This window comes from Megalobrama amblycephala, linkage group LG19 (genome assembly GCF_018812025.1).
Source record: "Megalobrama amblycephala isolate DHTTF-2021 linkage group LG19, ASM1881202v1, whole genome shotgun sequence".
NCBI lineage: Eukaryota > Metazoa > Chordata > Actinopteri > Cypriniformes > Xenocyprididae > Megalobrama > Megalobrama amblycephala.
This window is the reverse complement of record NC_063062.1, coordinates 21187-38733: the sequence shown is the minus strand read 5'-3', so window position 1 is coordinate 38733 and position 17547 is coordinate 21187. Positions and strand designations below refer to the sequence as shown.

Below are 17547 nucleotides of genomic sequence, written 5' to 3'. Positions count from 1 at the left end.
TTTTAAGGTATTCTGTGTGGTTGCCAGGGTTGTTGCTAGGGTGTTCTGGTTGGAATAGTTTTGCTATAGGTTTACTTGGGTGTTGTGGATAGGTGTTGCTATGCGGTTAGGATGTTCTGAGTGGTTGCCAGGGTGTTGCTAGGGTGTTCTGGGTGGTTATCATGATGTTGCTGCGTGGTTGTTAGGGTTTTCTGAGTGGTTGCCAGGGTGTTGCTATGGTGTTCTGGGTGGTTGTCACGGTGTTCTGAGTGATTGTCTGGGTGTCGCTGTGAGTTTTTAGGGTGTTCTGAGTGGTTGCCAGGGTGTTGCTAGGGTGTTCTGGGTTGTTGTCATGGTGTTGCTGTGTGGTTGTTAAGGTGTTCTGAGTGGTTGTCTGGGTGTCGCTGTGAGTTTTTAAGGTATTCTGTGTGGTTGTCAGGGTTGTTGCTAGGGTGTTCTGGGTGGTTGCAATAGTTTTGCTATAGGTTTACTTGGGTGTTGTGGATGGGTGTTGCTATGCGGTTAAGGTGTTCTGAGTGGTTGCCAGGGTGTTGCTAGGGTGTTCTGGGTTGTTGTCATGGTGTTGCTGTGTGCTTGTTAAGGTGTTCTGGGTGGTTGTCTGGGCGTCTTTGTGAGTTTTTAAGGTGTTCTGAGTGGTTGCCAGGGTTGTTGATAGGATGTCCTGTGTGGTTGCCAGGGTGTTGACGGTTTACAGAAGCGTCTCAGGAGAAGCGGAGGTCAGCGATCTCATCCTGCCTGTTAAAGTCATGGCGAGTGGCCTTTATCTTCCACAGGCACACGCAGAAGCGTTCCGACTGCTCAGTGTCTGTGCTGTGATCAGTTTCCCAGATGTACACAGGAGATGTTTTCTGTGCGTCCCAAACCTCTTCAGAATATGACACACACTCAAACACACTCACAGGTCATTCAGGTGTGTTCACCAGAGGTCGACTGATGTGAATGAATGTGTGTTAAAGGGTTTCAATTAAAAGTCTAAAAACTGATTTGTAATTGAGCTCTGATTATGAGCTATATTTTTGGACATGTACATGCAGCTGGTTTCATATGTTGTGTGTTTCTGTCCGATATCCTAAAACTTCCCACTTCATCTCCCAGTCTCTCTCTCTCTCTCTCTCTCTCTCTCTCTCTCCCTCTCCACTGTTCCTCCTCCTCCAGCAGCTCAGCTTTCACATGTGTGTGTCGCTCAGAGAGACACTGGCTGCACAGGAGCCGCAGCGGCTCATGTGATCTGTGCTCCGGGAGGACGACACACCGTCTTTGTGTGTGTGTGTGTCATGATGCTGTCTGCTGTCGCTCCGCTGCTGCTCGTCTGTCTGCAGATGCGTGTCCTGGGGAAGCCGTGGTCGCAGGTCTGTGTGTTTTCATGTTTGTTGTGATGACAGACGTCTGTCCGTGTGCTGCAGAGTTTCAGAGAAACTCTGCTTTCTGGGAGTCTCTCAGGGAATTTACTTCCTACATTTACATTTATACAAACATGGATTTTTTTTTTTTTTTTTTTTTTAAAGATCTTTCTCTTTAAGATCGTTTTACCTTGTTTGAGCTGGACTATTATCAGTCTTTTTTTAGGGCTGAGCACTAAAGATTTAAATATTATGCAAAAATATTATTCAGATTGTTTTAAGAGGTGTTTGTTAGGCACAGATGTTTTAGACCACATTAATTTTGATTAAAATAAATGTGCAAAACAGATGAACACTTCACATCCAATCAGAATTTACAGTCTGAATCTGTTTTATGAGCTTTGAAGAAGTTTTGAAGTATTGAATCTGTATTCACTCTGATTCATTCATTTGATATGAATCATCTGATCTTTTGACTCGAGTCCATCAGGATCCATCAATAAAAATACAAAGTACACAGCAAAATCCCCACAGTCAAATCAACTCTGCTTAGAGTACATATGGTCCCTCTCTAAATAGTGTTAAAGTAACAATGAAACAGAGTTAAAGTCAGTTGTAGTTTTTGTGTTTCTCTTTTCTTCAGTGATTCTGCTTGTTAACAGCAGGTGTTCATCACTAATGCTCAATGATCACTTAATGAATTATCTCATTAATGTTATCTCTGCTTCACTGTTACTTTAACACAATTTAGAGAGGGACCAAATGTACTCTGCGCAGAATTGATTTAATTCTGGGGATTTTGCTGTGTAATTATATATGAATCACCTTTCATTTGTAAAGTATATTCACTGAATTAAACAGGCATGATCACATGATTATTTAAAACGAAGCATTTTTCACTGAATTTCCAACAAAAAAACTCATTTTGTGGTATAAATCGCTCCACTCTACTTCGGATGAAGCTTTTATGCATCATCCAGCTTTTAGCTGTTCATTAGCACAGTATGTGTTTAAAGAGTGTCCTTGAGAGGGATTCTGTCTGCTTGGGTGTGAATAATCCGCACAGATGTTTTCTGAGGCCACGTTCACTTCCTACAGTACTTCCCCTCCCATCATTAACATGTCAAAAGCTGCAGATACGACACCGCAGAGGCTGTTTAAATGTCATCGCCATGCTTTTTTAATAACAGGATCCTGAGAGATGAAAGAAGGAGAGCCATCACAGCGGTTCAGTGCCGTGTTTTTGTGCCAGCTGTGAGAAACCCAGTGCCACCGCTGGCTATTTCAGTGTGCTTTACGGCCAGCCGCTGTGTGTTTACACTCATAACCTCGACCTCAGTGCTCGTTTCCGCAGACAGACGGACGTTTCCCTCGTGCTGATGCCAGCGCTCAGATGAGCCGTAAATCACAGCCAATGCAGGATTTATGTCTTTAACATCCTATATTTCTGTTAACAGGTGAATATCATGATCTCTTATTCTTATGCTCACACTGATGTCAAACATACTGAACGTTTTTACGTTTGTTCTTCTGTCTTTGCGTGTTGTGGATGTATTTTTGCGTCGCAGACCGGTTGTCAGCTGTTTACTGAGTCTGAAGGTAATTAAAGTGGCTCCACTGCTGGAGTTAACCGTGGTAAAACAGTGGCTGTTATCTTGCCCATTATGAGCCTGCGGTTACACTTTTAAAAGCCCCACAGTGCATTTCTGCGTTTGGAGGACACATGCTGCTGCTCTCGTCCTCCACATGGGGTCCACATGAACTCTTGCAGGAATGTGTCTCGCTGTCAGACACACAGACAATTACAGACACAGTCTGTTTAGACTGGAGTGCTGCTGTGAAATATTCTTTATATATGTTCTAATCATATATAGTCTCCGTGACGTGCTGTCGGTTTCCACAGACACAGATATGAGTGTTATATGAGCTGTAGTGTCTAAATACTTTTTTATATTTAGGGGTTCAAGCGTGTAGCACCTAGAAATGTGAAACTTGTTCAGATGGTAGTAGTCTTGCCTGCTACTCAGATACCCAGACTCATCCAAATCGGTCAATAGGGGGCGCTACAGTGATCAACAATGCAAAACTGCTCATAACTCTTAGACCGTTTGTCGTAGAAAACGGCTATTTGTGCAGTTTGTGCAAAACTTGACATGCATCATCTAGAAACACTCATGGCAAAAAGTTATCAAAAGAATCTCGATTAGTGATTCAGGTTCGCAACAGGATGCCAAAATGTTTGAAGTAGGCAGTTGACTTTTACTAAAATGGTTATATCTCTTGATCGCAATGAGATATTTTCACCAAACATGGGACACGTGTGTACAAGCTCAGTCTGAGGTCACAGTAAAAAAATTGTAGCGTTTGGCCACTTGGTGGCACTGTAATAGAAAAAAAACATGAAAACCACTATATCTACACTGATTGATTTGAAAATTTGCATGCACTGTTGATGATGTTAAAGTGATTGTCCACTTGGTGGCGCTATAACAGGAAAATACATGAAAATGGCTAATAACTACGCAATCGTTAGTCCGATTGACTTGAAAATGGGCATGCAGTGTTTTGGTCGAAGGTGCCATGAATGTCTATGAGGACTCTCAAAAAACATGGCTGCCATTGGCCTATGAAATTTGAGAACCTGTTAGACCAGGTTAACGGAGGCCAATCAAAACGAAACTTGGTGGGCCTGTTTGACTCTTGACTCTAGCGGTCTGTGTGAAGTATGAAAGAAATCAGCCACCGGGTATCACACATAAACTATATTCATAGCATATGTTGAATGTCCTCAATCTCTATAACTTTGCCTTAAGGTCCTAGGTATTTCACTCAACCTCAAACCCACTGCAGTACAATTCTCTAGATTTTTTTTAGGTCAATAATTATCAAAAACTGTTGATTTTTAACATTTGGATAGCCATAACAGGATCATTAAGAAAATGGCTATCTCCAAACATACCCAAAAGTCTATAAATCCTAAATGCTTTCATGTTGGCCTAGACCCTAACACCATAGATGACATAAAGATCTTAATACACTTGAACCCCGATAAATGCTGCTTGCAGCTATATTTTTAAGTTTGGTTAGGATTAGTTTTAGTAATTTTGTTGTTTTTGTCATTTTTTTATTTATTTATTTTTTTTAAATGTCTATATTGTTTTTATTAAATGTTAGTTTTTTCACACAATCTCTTGTCTATGTAGGCCTCTATCGTCGCTGTAGCTTGCATGCGTTCCGGTCTGTTTCGTTTATGCAATTTTTCTTTGACTACCTTGTGAATCAACGCCGCCAGGGCACAGTTGCCACCTTGTGGATAAACTAAATACTGCAAAAATGATATAAGTATACTTTGGGCTTAAGCATAAATGAGAACTAAACATGAAAAACTGAAACTAATAGGTAACAATGGAGACAAACGAGGACAAAATCAGTAACCAATGAAGCTGAAACTAAACAGAGCAGGGAAACAGGGACAAACAGAAACAAAACAGAATGTCAAAATAAGAGTCTGTGAAACTGAAAACCTGACATATTTAAAACTACAAATATTAGAACAAATAATTCATAATATTTTCAATAAATTCAATAATTAAATTAAAAACCGAGTAAAGGTATTAAAAATCCAATGCATGGAAGGCAGGTTAGTGCTATCTAGTGGGAGAAATAATGAAAATTGAATATAATACCATGGTGTAACCATGTATTATGTAAACCTTCATTTTTCTGTCTGTCATTTTGACCACAAGTGTTTTTAAAGCCATATAAAGCCTGTTTTTAATCATGTGTACCATTTGTTTATGTGCCACAAAAGTTTCATTCCGATGAAATGAAATTCTAAATGTAAACTTTTTTGGCCTAAAAAGAGGGTTAGTAAATTTCAGATCAATGCGTAATTATATTGTACCTCTTCATGCCTCAGTCATAATGAACTGAATTTATAATGATGCCATGATATCACCGTTCTCGATTATTGCTTTCATAAATGGCCGACACACACTGTGATGTTTCACGGCCGTCGCCAGATAAAGTGATCTGCGAGCTCCTCGTGTCTATTTGTTGGCTCTGTGAGGGAAACGCTGTGCTGGATGGAAAGTGTCGATTGAAAGGCTTCCAACCTGTCCATAAGCTCCTGGCTCCTGCAGCCCAGTGCATCGTGGGAACTCGTGCAGTCGGTTCAGAGAAGAGGAGGCTCAGCACAGCAGATGTCGTATTTCATCTGATTGTATTTATTACATGACTGCAGAAAGAAGACTTTAGGACACTAACAACTGCATTTATTTATTACAGAAGTTAGAATGTGAATTTGCAGTATAAACAAGGTCCAGGTGAATGTGAGAATGTTGATCTCACACACACACACACACACACACTACAAAGAGCTGCTTTGTTTGAATCTCCCATAATAATTGTGATGGTTCAGTCGAGGGGTTGAAACATCAATAAATTCAGAATGATTTCAGAGAGCGTGTGATTCATCGAGGGCCTTCGTTTTGCACAAATGTGTGTGTTCTTTCTGTGTGAAGGTGCTTTTGTTTGAATTCGCCCATTATGGAGTGTAAAATATCCCAGGCCGCCTGTAACCGTAGCCGTCGGGTCAGTCCGACTGCGTCTTTCCCGCTGCCAGCTTCATTCTCGCTGGTGAACCACAAACCCGAGCCGCCCAGTCGGTTCAAAGAGCTTTTACTGTAGATGGACTTCAGAGAGGATATTACATATCAGACTAGACGCTGATCCCGTCACATTTACATTCAGTCTGAAACTCTAGAGGTTTGGTGTTTCAGGGCCGTCATGCGTCCAGCTGTCATGTCTGCAGCGCTGCATCTGTTTGACCCGCAGCATTTCTGCATAATGGAAGTGGATGATGTTTACATGCAGAAAGACATTCTCTAATCTTCACTATCATCTCAGAGCAGAAGCTGATGTGAAGAGCTCCACCTGTGGTGGGAACTAGAGGAGAATCTGCTTCATATATCCACTAAAAATCACCAAAACACCATCAGCTGTCGTTCAGCAGTGAGTCTGAAGGGAATTTTAGGAATGTTGAAATCCGTGTTTTGGTGTTTCTCCGGGTGCCAAACAGGCCGGATGTCCTACAGAGAGAGACAGAGAGAACAGCTCTGGGAACGACATGACCTGGATTCAGGTCTGATGCTTCCTTCAGGTCCTCCTGGGAAATTCCTACTTACATGTCTGAATGTCATTACCATCATTTGTATTTTGTGTCCGAAGGGTTTTTGGTCAGACTAAATGGATGTTATAATGATAACTATTGCAATAATGATAATAACAATAATGATAACTCAAACAATAAATATAATGATGAGACCAAGAATGATAACTATAACAATAACTATATTTGCGCCCAGACCAATAATAACTATAACTATATTTGTGTCCAGTCCAAGAATAACAATAACTATAACGATAACTATACCGATAACTATATTTGTATCTAGACCAAGAATGATAACTATATCTATAATGATAAATATAACTATAATAGTAGCTATATTTACGTTCAGACCAAGAATGGTAACTACAACCATAACGATAACTATATTTGCGTCCAGACCAATAATAACTATAACGATAACTATAACTATATTTGCGTCCAGTCCAAGAATAACAATAACTATAACGATAACTATATTTGCATTCGGACCAAGAATGATAACTATAACGATAACTATATTTGCGTCCAGTCCAAGAATAACAATAACTATAGCGATAACTATAACAATAACTATAACGATAACTATATTTGCGCCCAGACAAAGAATAACAATGACTATAACGATAACTATATTTGCATCCAGTCCAAGAATAACAATAACTATAACGATAACTATATTTGCTTCCAGACTAAGAATAACTATAACGATAATTATATTTGCGCCCAGACCAAGAATAATAACAGTAACGATAACTATATTTGCTTCCAGACTAAGAATAACTATAACGATAATTATATTTGCGCCCAGACCAAGAATAATAACAGTAACGATAACTATATTTGCATCCAGACCAAGAATAACAATAACTATAGCGATAACTATAATGATAACTATATTTGCATCCAGTCCAAGAATAACAATAACTATAACGATAACTATATTTGCTTCCAGACTAAGAATAACTATAACGATAATTATATTTGCGCCCAGACCAAGAATAATAACAGTAACGATAACTATATTTGCATCCAGACCAAGAATAACAATAACTATAGCGATAACTATAACGATAACTATAATGATAACTATATTTGCATCCAGACCAAGAATACCTATAACGATAACTATATTTGCGCCCACACCATAAATAACTATAACGATAACTATAATTATATTTGCGTCCAGTCCAAGAATAACAATAACTAAAACGATAACTATAACGATAACTATATTTGCATCTAGACCAAGAATAATGATAACTATAGCGATAACTATAACGATAACTATAATGATAACTATATTTGCATCCAGACCAAGAATAACTATAACGATAACTATATTTGCGCCCACACCATGAATAACTATAACGATAACTATAACTATATTTGCGTCCAGTCCAAGAATAACAATAACTAAAACGATAACTATAACGATAACTATATTTGCATTCAGACCAAGAATAATCACTTATTATTGACAAACCCTTTTTTTCTCCAGTCTCCACTGACCGCTGTGTGTTTTGTGTGTGAATTCTTTGAATGTGAATCTGTAATGATGAGTCTGGCACTAGCAGGACGCTGCGGTCTGGACAGGATGGCCGTTGTTCTGGAGAGCTGGATGGGGTTTGACAGCAGGTCAGATGCTGAGATGACCACTGGCTCTGGCTTCAGCAAGGGATTATGGGTGTTTGTGTCTGTACCTCCCACAGGGTCACGGTCTCCAAACTCTTTCTTTTTTCCTCATTTGTTCCTCTCCTGTCGTTTTCTGTCTTTTCACTCCCGTCTTTCTGCACCTGTTCACTAAACCCTGGATTTATGGAGCGCTGAAAAGAAAAATATATTCCCCATCTCCAGCGCTGATGTCTGATTAACGGTCGTTTCCGCCCACATCACTGTTGCATCATGAAAACAGACGTACAGTTTTCAGAAAAGGTCAAGCTGTTTAAACCATTAGCCAAGTAAACTGATCACATGACAACATCTTCATCACTGCAGGTCTCCACCTGTGTCTTACACACATGCTACTGACCTTAGTGCAGCAGAGGTCACATGTGTGCGTGTGTTTATTAGAGGTCATTGACGTCTGCTTTGTTTCTCTGTGCAGAGCGCCGGCTGCGATGACCTCTTGGGTTCTGGAAAGGTGCCTGATAAATGCGGCGTGTGCGGAGGGGACAACAGCGCATGTAAGCTCGTCTCGGGCCTGTTTCAACACAGCCTGTCCAAAGTAGGCTACCACAAGATCGTGGAGATTCCGCCAGGAGCCACAAAAATAAACGTCACGGAGATGGTGAAGAGCAGGAACTATCTGGGTGAGTAAATGCCAGTTCACTGCAAGAACGATAACTATAATGATCACTATAGCAATAACTATAATGATAACTATAACTAAAACTATAGTAAAAAATATAATAACTAAAACGATAACTATAGCAATTACTATAACAATAACTACAATTACTATAACAATGACTATAGCGATAACTGTAATAACTATAATGAAAACTATACTGTTATCTATAACAATAACTTAAACTAACAAAAACTAACGATAACTACAACTAAAACTATGATGAAAACAATAATGATAAATATAGCGATTATTATTACAATAACAATAATAATTGTAATAATAACTATAGCGTTAACTATAACAATAACTATAGTGATAACTATACTGATAACTATAATAATAACTATAACTAAAAATATAAGAAAAAATATAATGATAACTATAACAGTAACTATATCGATTAAAATAACAATGACTATAGCGATAACTATAATGATAACTATAACGAAAACTATAACGATAACTATCTAAAACTATAATGATAACTATAACAATAAATATTGTGATTATGGAAATGATAACTATAATAACTAACAATAACTATAGCGATAACTATAACGATAATTATAACGATAACTATAAATAAAACTATAACAAAATATATAACTAACTATATTGATTACAATAACTAATAATAACTATAGCGATAACTATAATGATAACTATTACTAAAACTATAACGAAAACGAACTATTGCAATAACTATACTGATAACTATAACGATATCTAAAACTGATAATTTCAATGAAAACTATACTGATAACAAAAAAAATGCTGCTAACTATAACTACAACTAAAACTATAATGAAAAATATAATAATGACGATAACTATAGCGATTACTATAACAATAACTATAATAATTATAACAATGACTATAACGAAATCTCTAACGATAACTTTATCACAACAGCTAAAACTATAACGATAACTATAATGATAAATATAGCGATTATTATAACAATAACAATAATAATTGTAATAATAACTATAGCGTTAACTATAACAATAACTATAGTGATAACTATACTGATAACTATAATAATAACTATAACTAAAAATATAACAAAAAATATAATAACTATAATAGTAACTATATCGATTAAAATAACAATGACTGTAGCGATAACTATAACGAAAACTCTAACGATAACTATCTAAAACTATAATGATAACTATAACAATAAATATTGTGATTATTGAAATGATAACTATAATAACTAACAATAACTAAAGCGATAACTATAACGATAATTATAACGATAACTATAAATAAAACTATAACAAAATATATAAGTATAACTAACTATATTGATTACAATAACTAATAATAACTATAGCGATAACTATAATGATAACTATTACTAAAACTATAACGAAAACGAACTATTGCAATAAATATACTGATAACTATAACGATATCTAAAACTGATAACTTCAACGAAAACTATACTGATCACTATAATGATAACAATAAAACTATGCTGATAACTATAACTACAACTAAAACTATAATGAAAAATATAATAATGACGATAACTATAGCGATTACTATAACAATAACTATAATAATTGTAACAATGACTATAACGAAATCTCTAACGATAACTTTATCACAACAGCTAAAACTATAATGATAACTATAACCATAAATATTGTGATTATTGAAATTATAACTATAATAACTAACAATAACTATAGCGATAACTATAACGATCATTATAACGATAACTATAAATAAAACTATAACAAAATATATAAGTATAACTAACTATATTGATTACAATAACTAACAATAACTATAGCGATAACTATAACGATAATTATAACAATAACTATAAATAAAACTATTACAAAAAATATAAGTATAACTAACTATATTGATTACAATAACTAACAATAACTATAGCGATAACTATAATGATAATTATAACTATAACTATAAATAAAACTATAACAAAAAATATAAGTATAACTAACTATATTGATTACAATAACAATAACTATAGCGATAACTATAACGATAATTATAACGATAACTATAAATAAAACTATAACAAAAAATAAATGTTACGGTGGTATCCCCAGAGAAGACGAGGAAGACAGGAGTAGGAACAATAACGTAGTTTAATTACATAAAGCAGTCAGGATACACGTAGAAACACGTAACATACAACAATACCGGACGCTAGACTGAAGACAGGGAGGAACTTAAGTACACACACTAACTAGAAACAGCTGGGGATGAAATCAGTGTCCATGGTGAATAATGAGTGGCGGGAGCAAAACACAAAGGAACACGTGACAGTCAAACAACCTGGACGAGACGGTGAACGTAACAATAAAAGTATAACTAACTATATTGATTACAATAACTAATAATAACTATAGCGATAACTATAATGATAACTATTACTAAAACTTTAACGAAAACAAACTATTGCAATAACTATACTGATAACTATAACGATATCTAAAACTGATAACTTCAACGAAAACTATACTGATAACTATAATGGTAACAAAAAAAATGCTGCTAACTATAACTACAACTAAAACTATAATGAAAAATATAATAATGACGATAACTATAGCGATTACTATAACAATAACTATAATAATTATAACAATGACTATAACGAAATCTCTAACGATAACTTTATCACAACAGCTAAAACTATAACAATAACTATAATGATAAATATAGCGATTATTATAACAATAACAATAATAATTGTAATAATAACTATAGCGTTAACTATAACAATAACTATAGTGATAACTATACTGATAACTATAATAATAACTATAACTAAAAATATAACAAAAAATATAATGATAACTATAATAGTAACTATATCGATTAAAATAAGAATGACTGTAGCGATAACTATAACGAAAACTCTAACGATAACTATCTAAAACTATAATGATAACTATAACAATAAATATTGTGATTATTGAAATGATAACTATAATAACTAACAATAACTATAGCGATAACTATAACGATAATTATAACGATAACTATAAATAAAACTATAACAAAATATATAAGTATAACTAACTATATTGATTACAATAACTAATAATAACTATAGCGATAACTATAATGATAACTATTACTAAAACTAATAACGAAAACGAACTATTGCAATAACTATACTGATAACTATAACGATATCTAAAACTGATAACTTCAACGAAAACTATACTGATCACTATAATGATAACAATAAAACTATGCTGATAACTATAACTACAACTAAAACTATAATGAAAAATATAATAATGACGATAACTATAGCGATTACTATAACAATAACTATAATAATTGTAACAATGACTATAACGAAATCTCTAACGATAACTTTATCACAACAGCTAAAACTATAATGATAACTATAATGATAAATATAGCGATTATTATAACAATAACAATAATAATTGTAATAATAACTATAGCGTTAACTATAACAATAACTATAGTGATAACTATACTGATAACTATAATAATGACTATAACTAAAAATATAACAAAAAATATAATGATAACTATAACAGTAACTATATCGATTAAAATAACAATGACTATAGCGATAACTATAATGATAACTATAACGAAAACTATAATGATAACTATCTAAAACTATAATGATAACTATAACAATAAATATTGTGATTATGGAAATGATAACTATAATAACTAACAATAACTATAGCGATAACTATAACGATAATTATAACGATAACTATAAATAAAACTATAACAAAATATATAAGTATAACTAACTATATTGATTACAATAACTAATAATAACTATAGCGATAACTATAATGATAACTATTACTAAAACTAATAACGAAAACGAACTATTGCAATAACTATACTGATAACTATAACGATATCTAAAACTGATAACTTCAACGAAAACTATACTGATAACAAAAAAAATGCTGCTAACTATAACTACAACTAAAACTATAATGAAAAAATATAATAATGACGATAACTATAGCGATTACTATAACAATAACTATAATAATTATAACAATGACTATAACGAAATCTCTAACGATAACTTTATCACAACAGCTAAAACTATAACGATAACTATAATGATAAATATAGCGATTATTATAACAATAACAATAATAATTGTAATAATAACTATAGCGTTAACTATAACAATAACTATAGTGATAACTATACTGATAACTATAATAATAACTATAACTAAAAATATAACAAAAAATATAATGATAACTATAATAGTAACTATATCGATTAAAATAACAATGACTGTAGCGATAACTATAACGAAAACTCTAACGATAACTATCTAAAACTATAATGATAACTATAACAATAAATATTGTGATTATTGAAATGATAGCTATAAATACTAACAATAACTAAAGCGATAACTATAACGATAATTATAACGATAACTATAAATAAAACTATAACAAAATATATAAGTATAACTAACTATATTGATTACAATAACTAATAATAACTATAGCGATAACTATAATGATAACTATTACTAAAACTATAACGAAAACGAACTATTGCAATAAATATACTGATAACTATAACGATATCTAAAACTGATAACTTCAACGAAAACTATACTGATCACTATAATGATAACAATAAAACTATGCTGATAACTATAACTACAACTAAAACTATAATGAAAAATATAATAATGACGATAACTATAGCGATTACTATAACAATAACTATAATAATTGTAACAATGACTATAACGAAATCTCTAACGATAACTTTATCACAACAGCTAAAACTATAATGATAACGATAACCATAAATATTGTGATTATTGAAATGATAACTATAATAACTAACAATAACTATAGCGATAACTATAACGATCATTATAACGATAACTATAAATAAAACTATAACAAAATATATAAGTATAACTAACTATATTGATTACAATAACTAACAATAACTATAGCGATAACTATAACGATAATTATAACAATAACTATAAATAAAACTATTACAAAAAATATAAGTATAACTAACTATATTGATTACAATAACAATAACTATAGCGATAACTATAACGATAATTATAACGATAACTATAAATAAAACTATAACAAAAAATAAATGTTACGGTGGTATCCCCAGAGAAGACGAGGAAGACAGGAGTAGGAACAATAACGTAGTTTAATTACATAAAGCAGTCAGGATACACGTAGAAACACGTAACATACAACAATACCGGACGCTAGACTGAAGACAGGGAGGAACTTAAGTACACACACTAACTAGAAACAGCTGGGGATGAAATCAGTGTCCATGGTGAATAATGAGTGGCGGGAGCAAAACACAAAGGAACACGTGACAGTCAAACAACCTGGACGAGACGGTGAACGTAACAATAAAAGTATAACTAACTATATTGATTACAATAACTAATAATAACTATAGCGATAACTATAATGATAACTATTACTAAAACTTTAACGAAAACAAACTATTGCAATAACTATACTGATAACTATAACGATATCTAAAACTGATAACTTCAACGAAAACTATACTGATAACTATAATGGTAACAAAAAAAATGCTGCTAACTATAACTACAACTAAAACTATAATGAAAAATATAATAATGACGATAACTATAGCGATTACTATAACAATAACTATAATAATTATAACAATGACTATAACGAAATCTCTAACGATAACTTTATCACAACAGCTAAAACTATAATGATAACTATAACGATAAATATAGTGATTATTATAACGATAAATATAATTAACAATAACTATAGCAATTTCTATAGTGATAATTATAAAGATAACTATAAATAAAACTAACAAAAATATAATGATATCTATAACAGTAACTATATTGAATACAATAACTATAAAAATAATAACTTGGCGATAACTATAACGAAAACTGTAACTATAACAATAACTATAATAACTATAATTGAAGTATACTGATTACTATAACGATATCAAAAACTACAACAAAAACTATAATGAAAATTATACCGAAAGCTATAACGATAACTATAACGATAACAACAACTGAAACTGTAATGATAACTTTAACGATAACTATAGCAATTATCACGATAACTATGTTCTGGTTGTCTGTGATTTTGTGGCTTCATGCATTTACTTTTATGGGAAAAAAAGCATTTTGTAAAGCTCCAAATGTGTCTTAAAAAGTCAAAATAGTTACAGAGCACTTTAAACATGCGCTTGTAAAAAAACGTGTTAAATTACAACCCAGCTCAGACTCCGGAAAACGTCTTAACGTGTATTTCTGTCTCTCTGTAAGTGCAGGTCTGTTAGTTAAAGTCCCAGACAGCATGATAGACTGACGCTGAGATAGAAGTGAGCCACAGATTGAGTTTTTCTCGTCATGGCTGTAATGAGCGCCACGCTGCTGCTCAGCGGTTTCACGGCCTCCTTCCTGCGCCTGCGGCTGCGCGCATAAACACTCTCTCCATCATTCCGCCTTCAGCTCAGCTTCTAATTCAGCCGTCAGGTCTGTGATGGTTTTGCTGCTTGTTTCCAGTAGCTGAACACGGTTTATGTGTCTGCCGTGGTTGTTGCTGAAGATCAGATGTCAGGATTAACTGCGCTTTATTCAATGACAAACTCAGTGGAGGATGGAAAATTCTTTTCTCACAGTGTCCGTTTTTCCCTCTCCTGATTTATGAGCCACAGGATTCAATAAACTTCCCACACAAACGCTCAGAGCAAAGATGAGCCGGCCGATGGCCTCAGGTCACTGAAGGCTTGAGTTTTATTTGCATGTCAGAGTGTGTTAGAAGCTCCGTTAGCGGCTGAAGTTCTCTGTCAGCAACAATAACTCTGACCAGCTACTGTGTGTGTGTGTGTGTGTGTGTGCAGCTCTGCTCAGTCGGTCTGGCCGATCCATTATTAATGGAAACTGGGCCATCGACCGTCCAGGAATGTATGAGGGAGTGGGAACAATGTTCACGTACCGACGGCCCAATGAGATCAGCAGCACCGCGGGAGAGTCTTTCCTGGCCGAGGGGCCGACCAATGAAATCCTGGATGTTTATGTGAGTGACGCATCAAAACTTGATATCTATTGTTACCACTTTTATTGTAACACATTTTTGGAACCCAACATTATGTTATTGCAATATAATAATGAATTATTAATGTTTAATATCAATATAATTATGTAATATAATCCTGAGTTATTTAATTATTATAATTACACTAATATTATCATCAATATATTTATATTATAATTTATTATTATTATTACTATTGGTGTTGTGTTAATATTATTATAACTTAATTAGTTTTTATTTAATTATTTTAATCAATTAAATTAAACATGAATTATTAATTAATTATTAATTATTACATATATTAATGCATTATTTATTTATTTAATATATAAATTTTATTAATTGAAATATTTTATTATTACTGTTCATATTATTGTAAATATATTATTACATTTTATTAATTACTTTTATTAATTATATTTATATATTAATTTTTAGTTTATATTTATATGTAATATATAAATTATTTATTATATTTTATATGTAATTCATAAATTACATTTATTAATGTATTAATTAATTGTTAAAAGTATTAATTTTATTAATTCATTTTTATTATTATATTAATTTAATTATTTTATTATTATTGTATCAATATTATTAATACAATTGTAAATACATTAATATATTAATATTATAATTTATTATAATTATTGTATTAATATTATTATAAATATATTAATACTATATTTTATTATTACCATTATTAATATTATTATAAATGTATTAATACTGTAATTTATTATTATTATTATGAATAGTATTATTATTATAAATGTATTAATTTAGCAGACACTTTTTACATAAGTGACTTATTATTGGAGCATTTTTACATATATATTTATTTAGCAGATTTTTGCAGATTATTTTAAATGAGGAACATCATAAGCAGTGTCAGTTCACTCGCCTCATTGAGACACTGAAGTTTAAGCTTCTCAAACATGACAAGAAACTGAAAGTTGTGTGATCATGCTGAAGATCTTCCGGACGTTTAAACGTCTCACATTGATGCCGTGTGATCCAGTTCATCCTCGATCCGCAGGAAGACTGCAGCTGCCAGTGGATTCTAATCATTACTGATGTTTGTCTCGTCTCAGATGATCTACCAGCAGCCCAATCCAGGCGTCCATTATGAGTTCATCATGCCGTCAGAGAACGCTGTCGATGCTCAGCGTCCTGAAGAGAACCAACTGGACGGTGAGTCCATCCAGCAGATCCTAACGGGACACTTTTCTGTTGCCTTTTTTCCCTATTATGTATTGACCATGTGAAAATGACAGCATTCAGTTTACTGTATCTCGTGTTGCTCCACAGTAAATGTTGTGAACGGTCAGACAGATTCTGATGCAAACGGCAAGTCGACCCTGGAGGGTCATGAGGGGTCAGGGGTCAAGCATCCCCCTCCCATCCCGGATAATCAGCTTCCTGCAGCTCCGCCTTCGACCAGATTCAGAGAGTATAACTGGAAGCTCAGCGGCAGCACAGACTGCAGCGCCTCCTGTGGCAAAGGTCAGAAACACATCATGACTGAAGGCAGAAACACTGTAAAATGATTCATTCAGT

The 17547-nt window shown here is 33.3% G+C and overlaps 1 protein-coding gene across 2 annotated transcripts in view; it reads left to right on the top strand.

The window, feature by feature from the left end:
- LOC125254480 (thrombospondin type-1 domain-containing protein 4-like) overlaps positions 1–17547 on the top strand; it is a 40444-nt gene that overhangs the window by 13820 nt on the left and 9077 nt on the right. For both annotated transcript variants that reach the window (XM_048169104.1, XM_048169105.1), the window contains 4 exons: positions 8618–8822; positions 15791–15966; positions 17082–17181; positions 17299–17493. In XM_048169104.1, coding sequence (XP_048025061.1) covers positions 8618–8822; positions 15791–15966; positions 17082–17181; positions 17299–17493 — 676 coding nt within the window. The remainder of the gene's footprint in view (positions 1–8617; positions 8823–15790; positions 15967–17081; positions 17182–17298; positions 17494–17547) is intronic.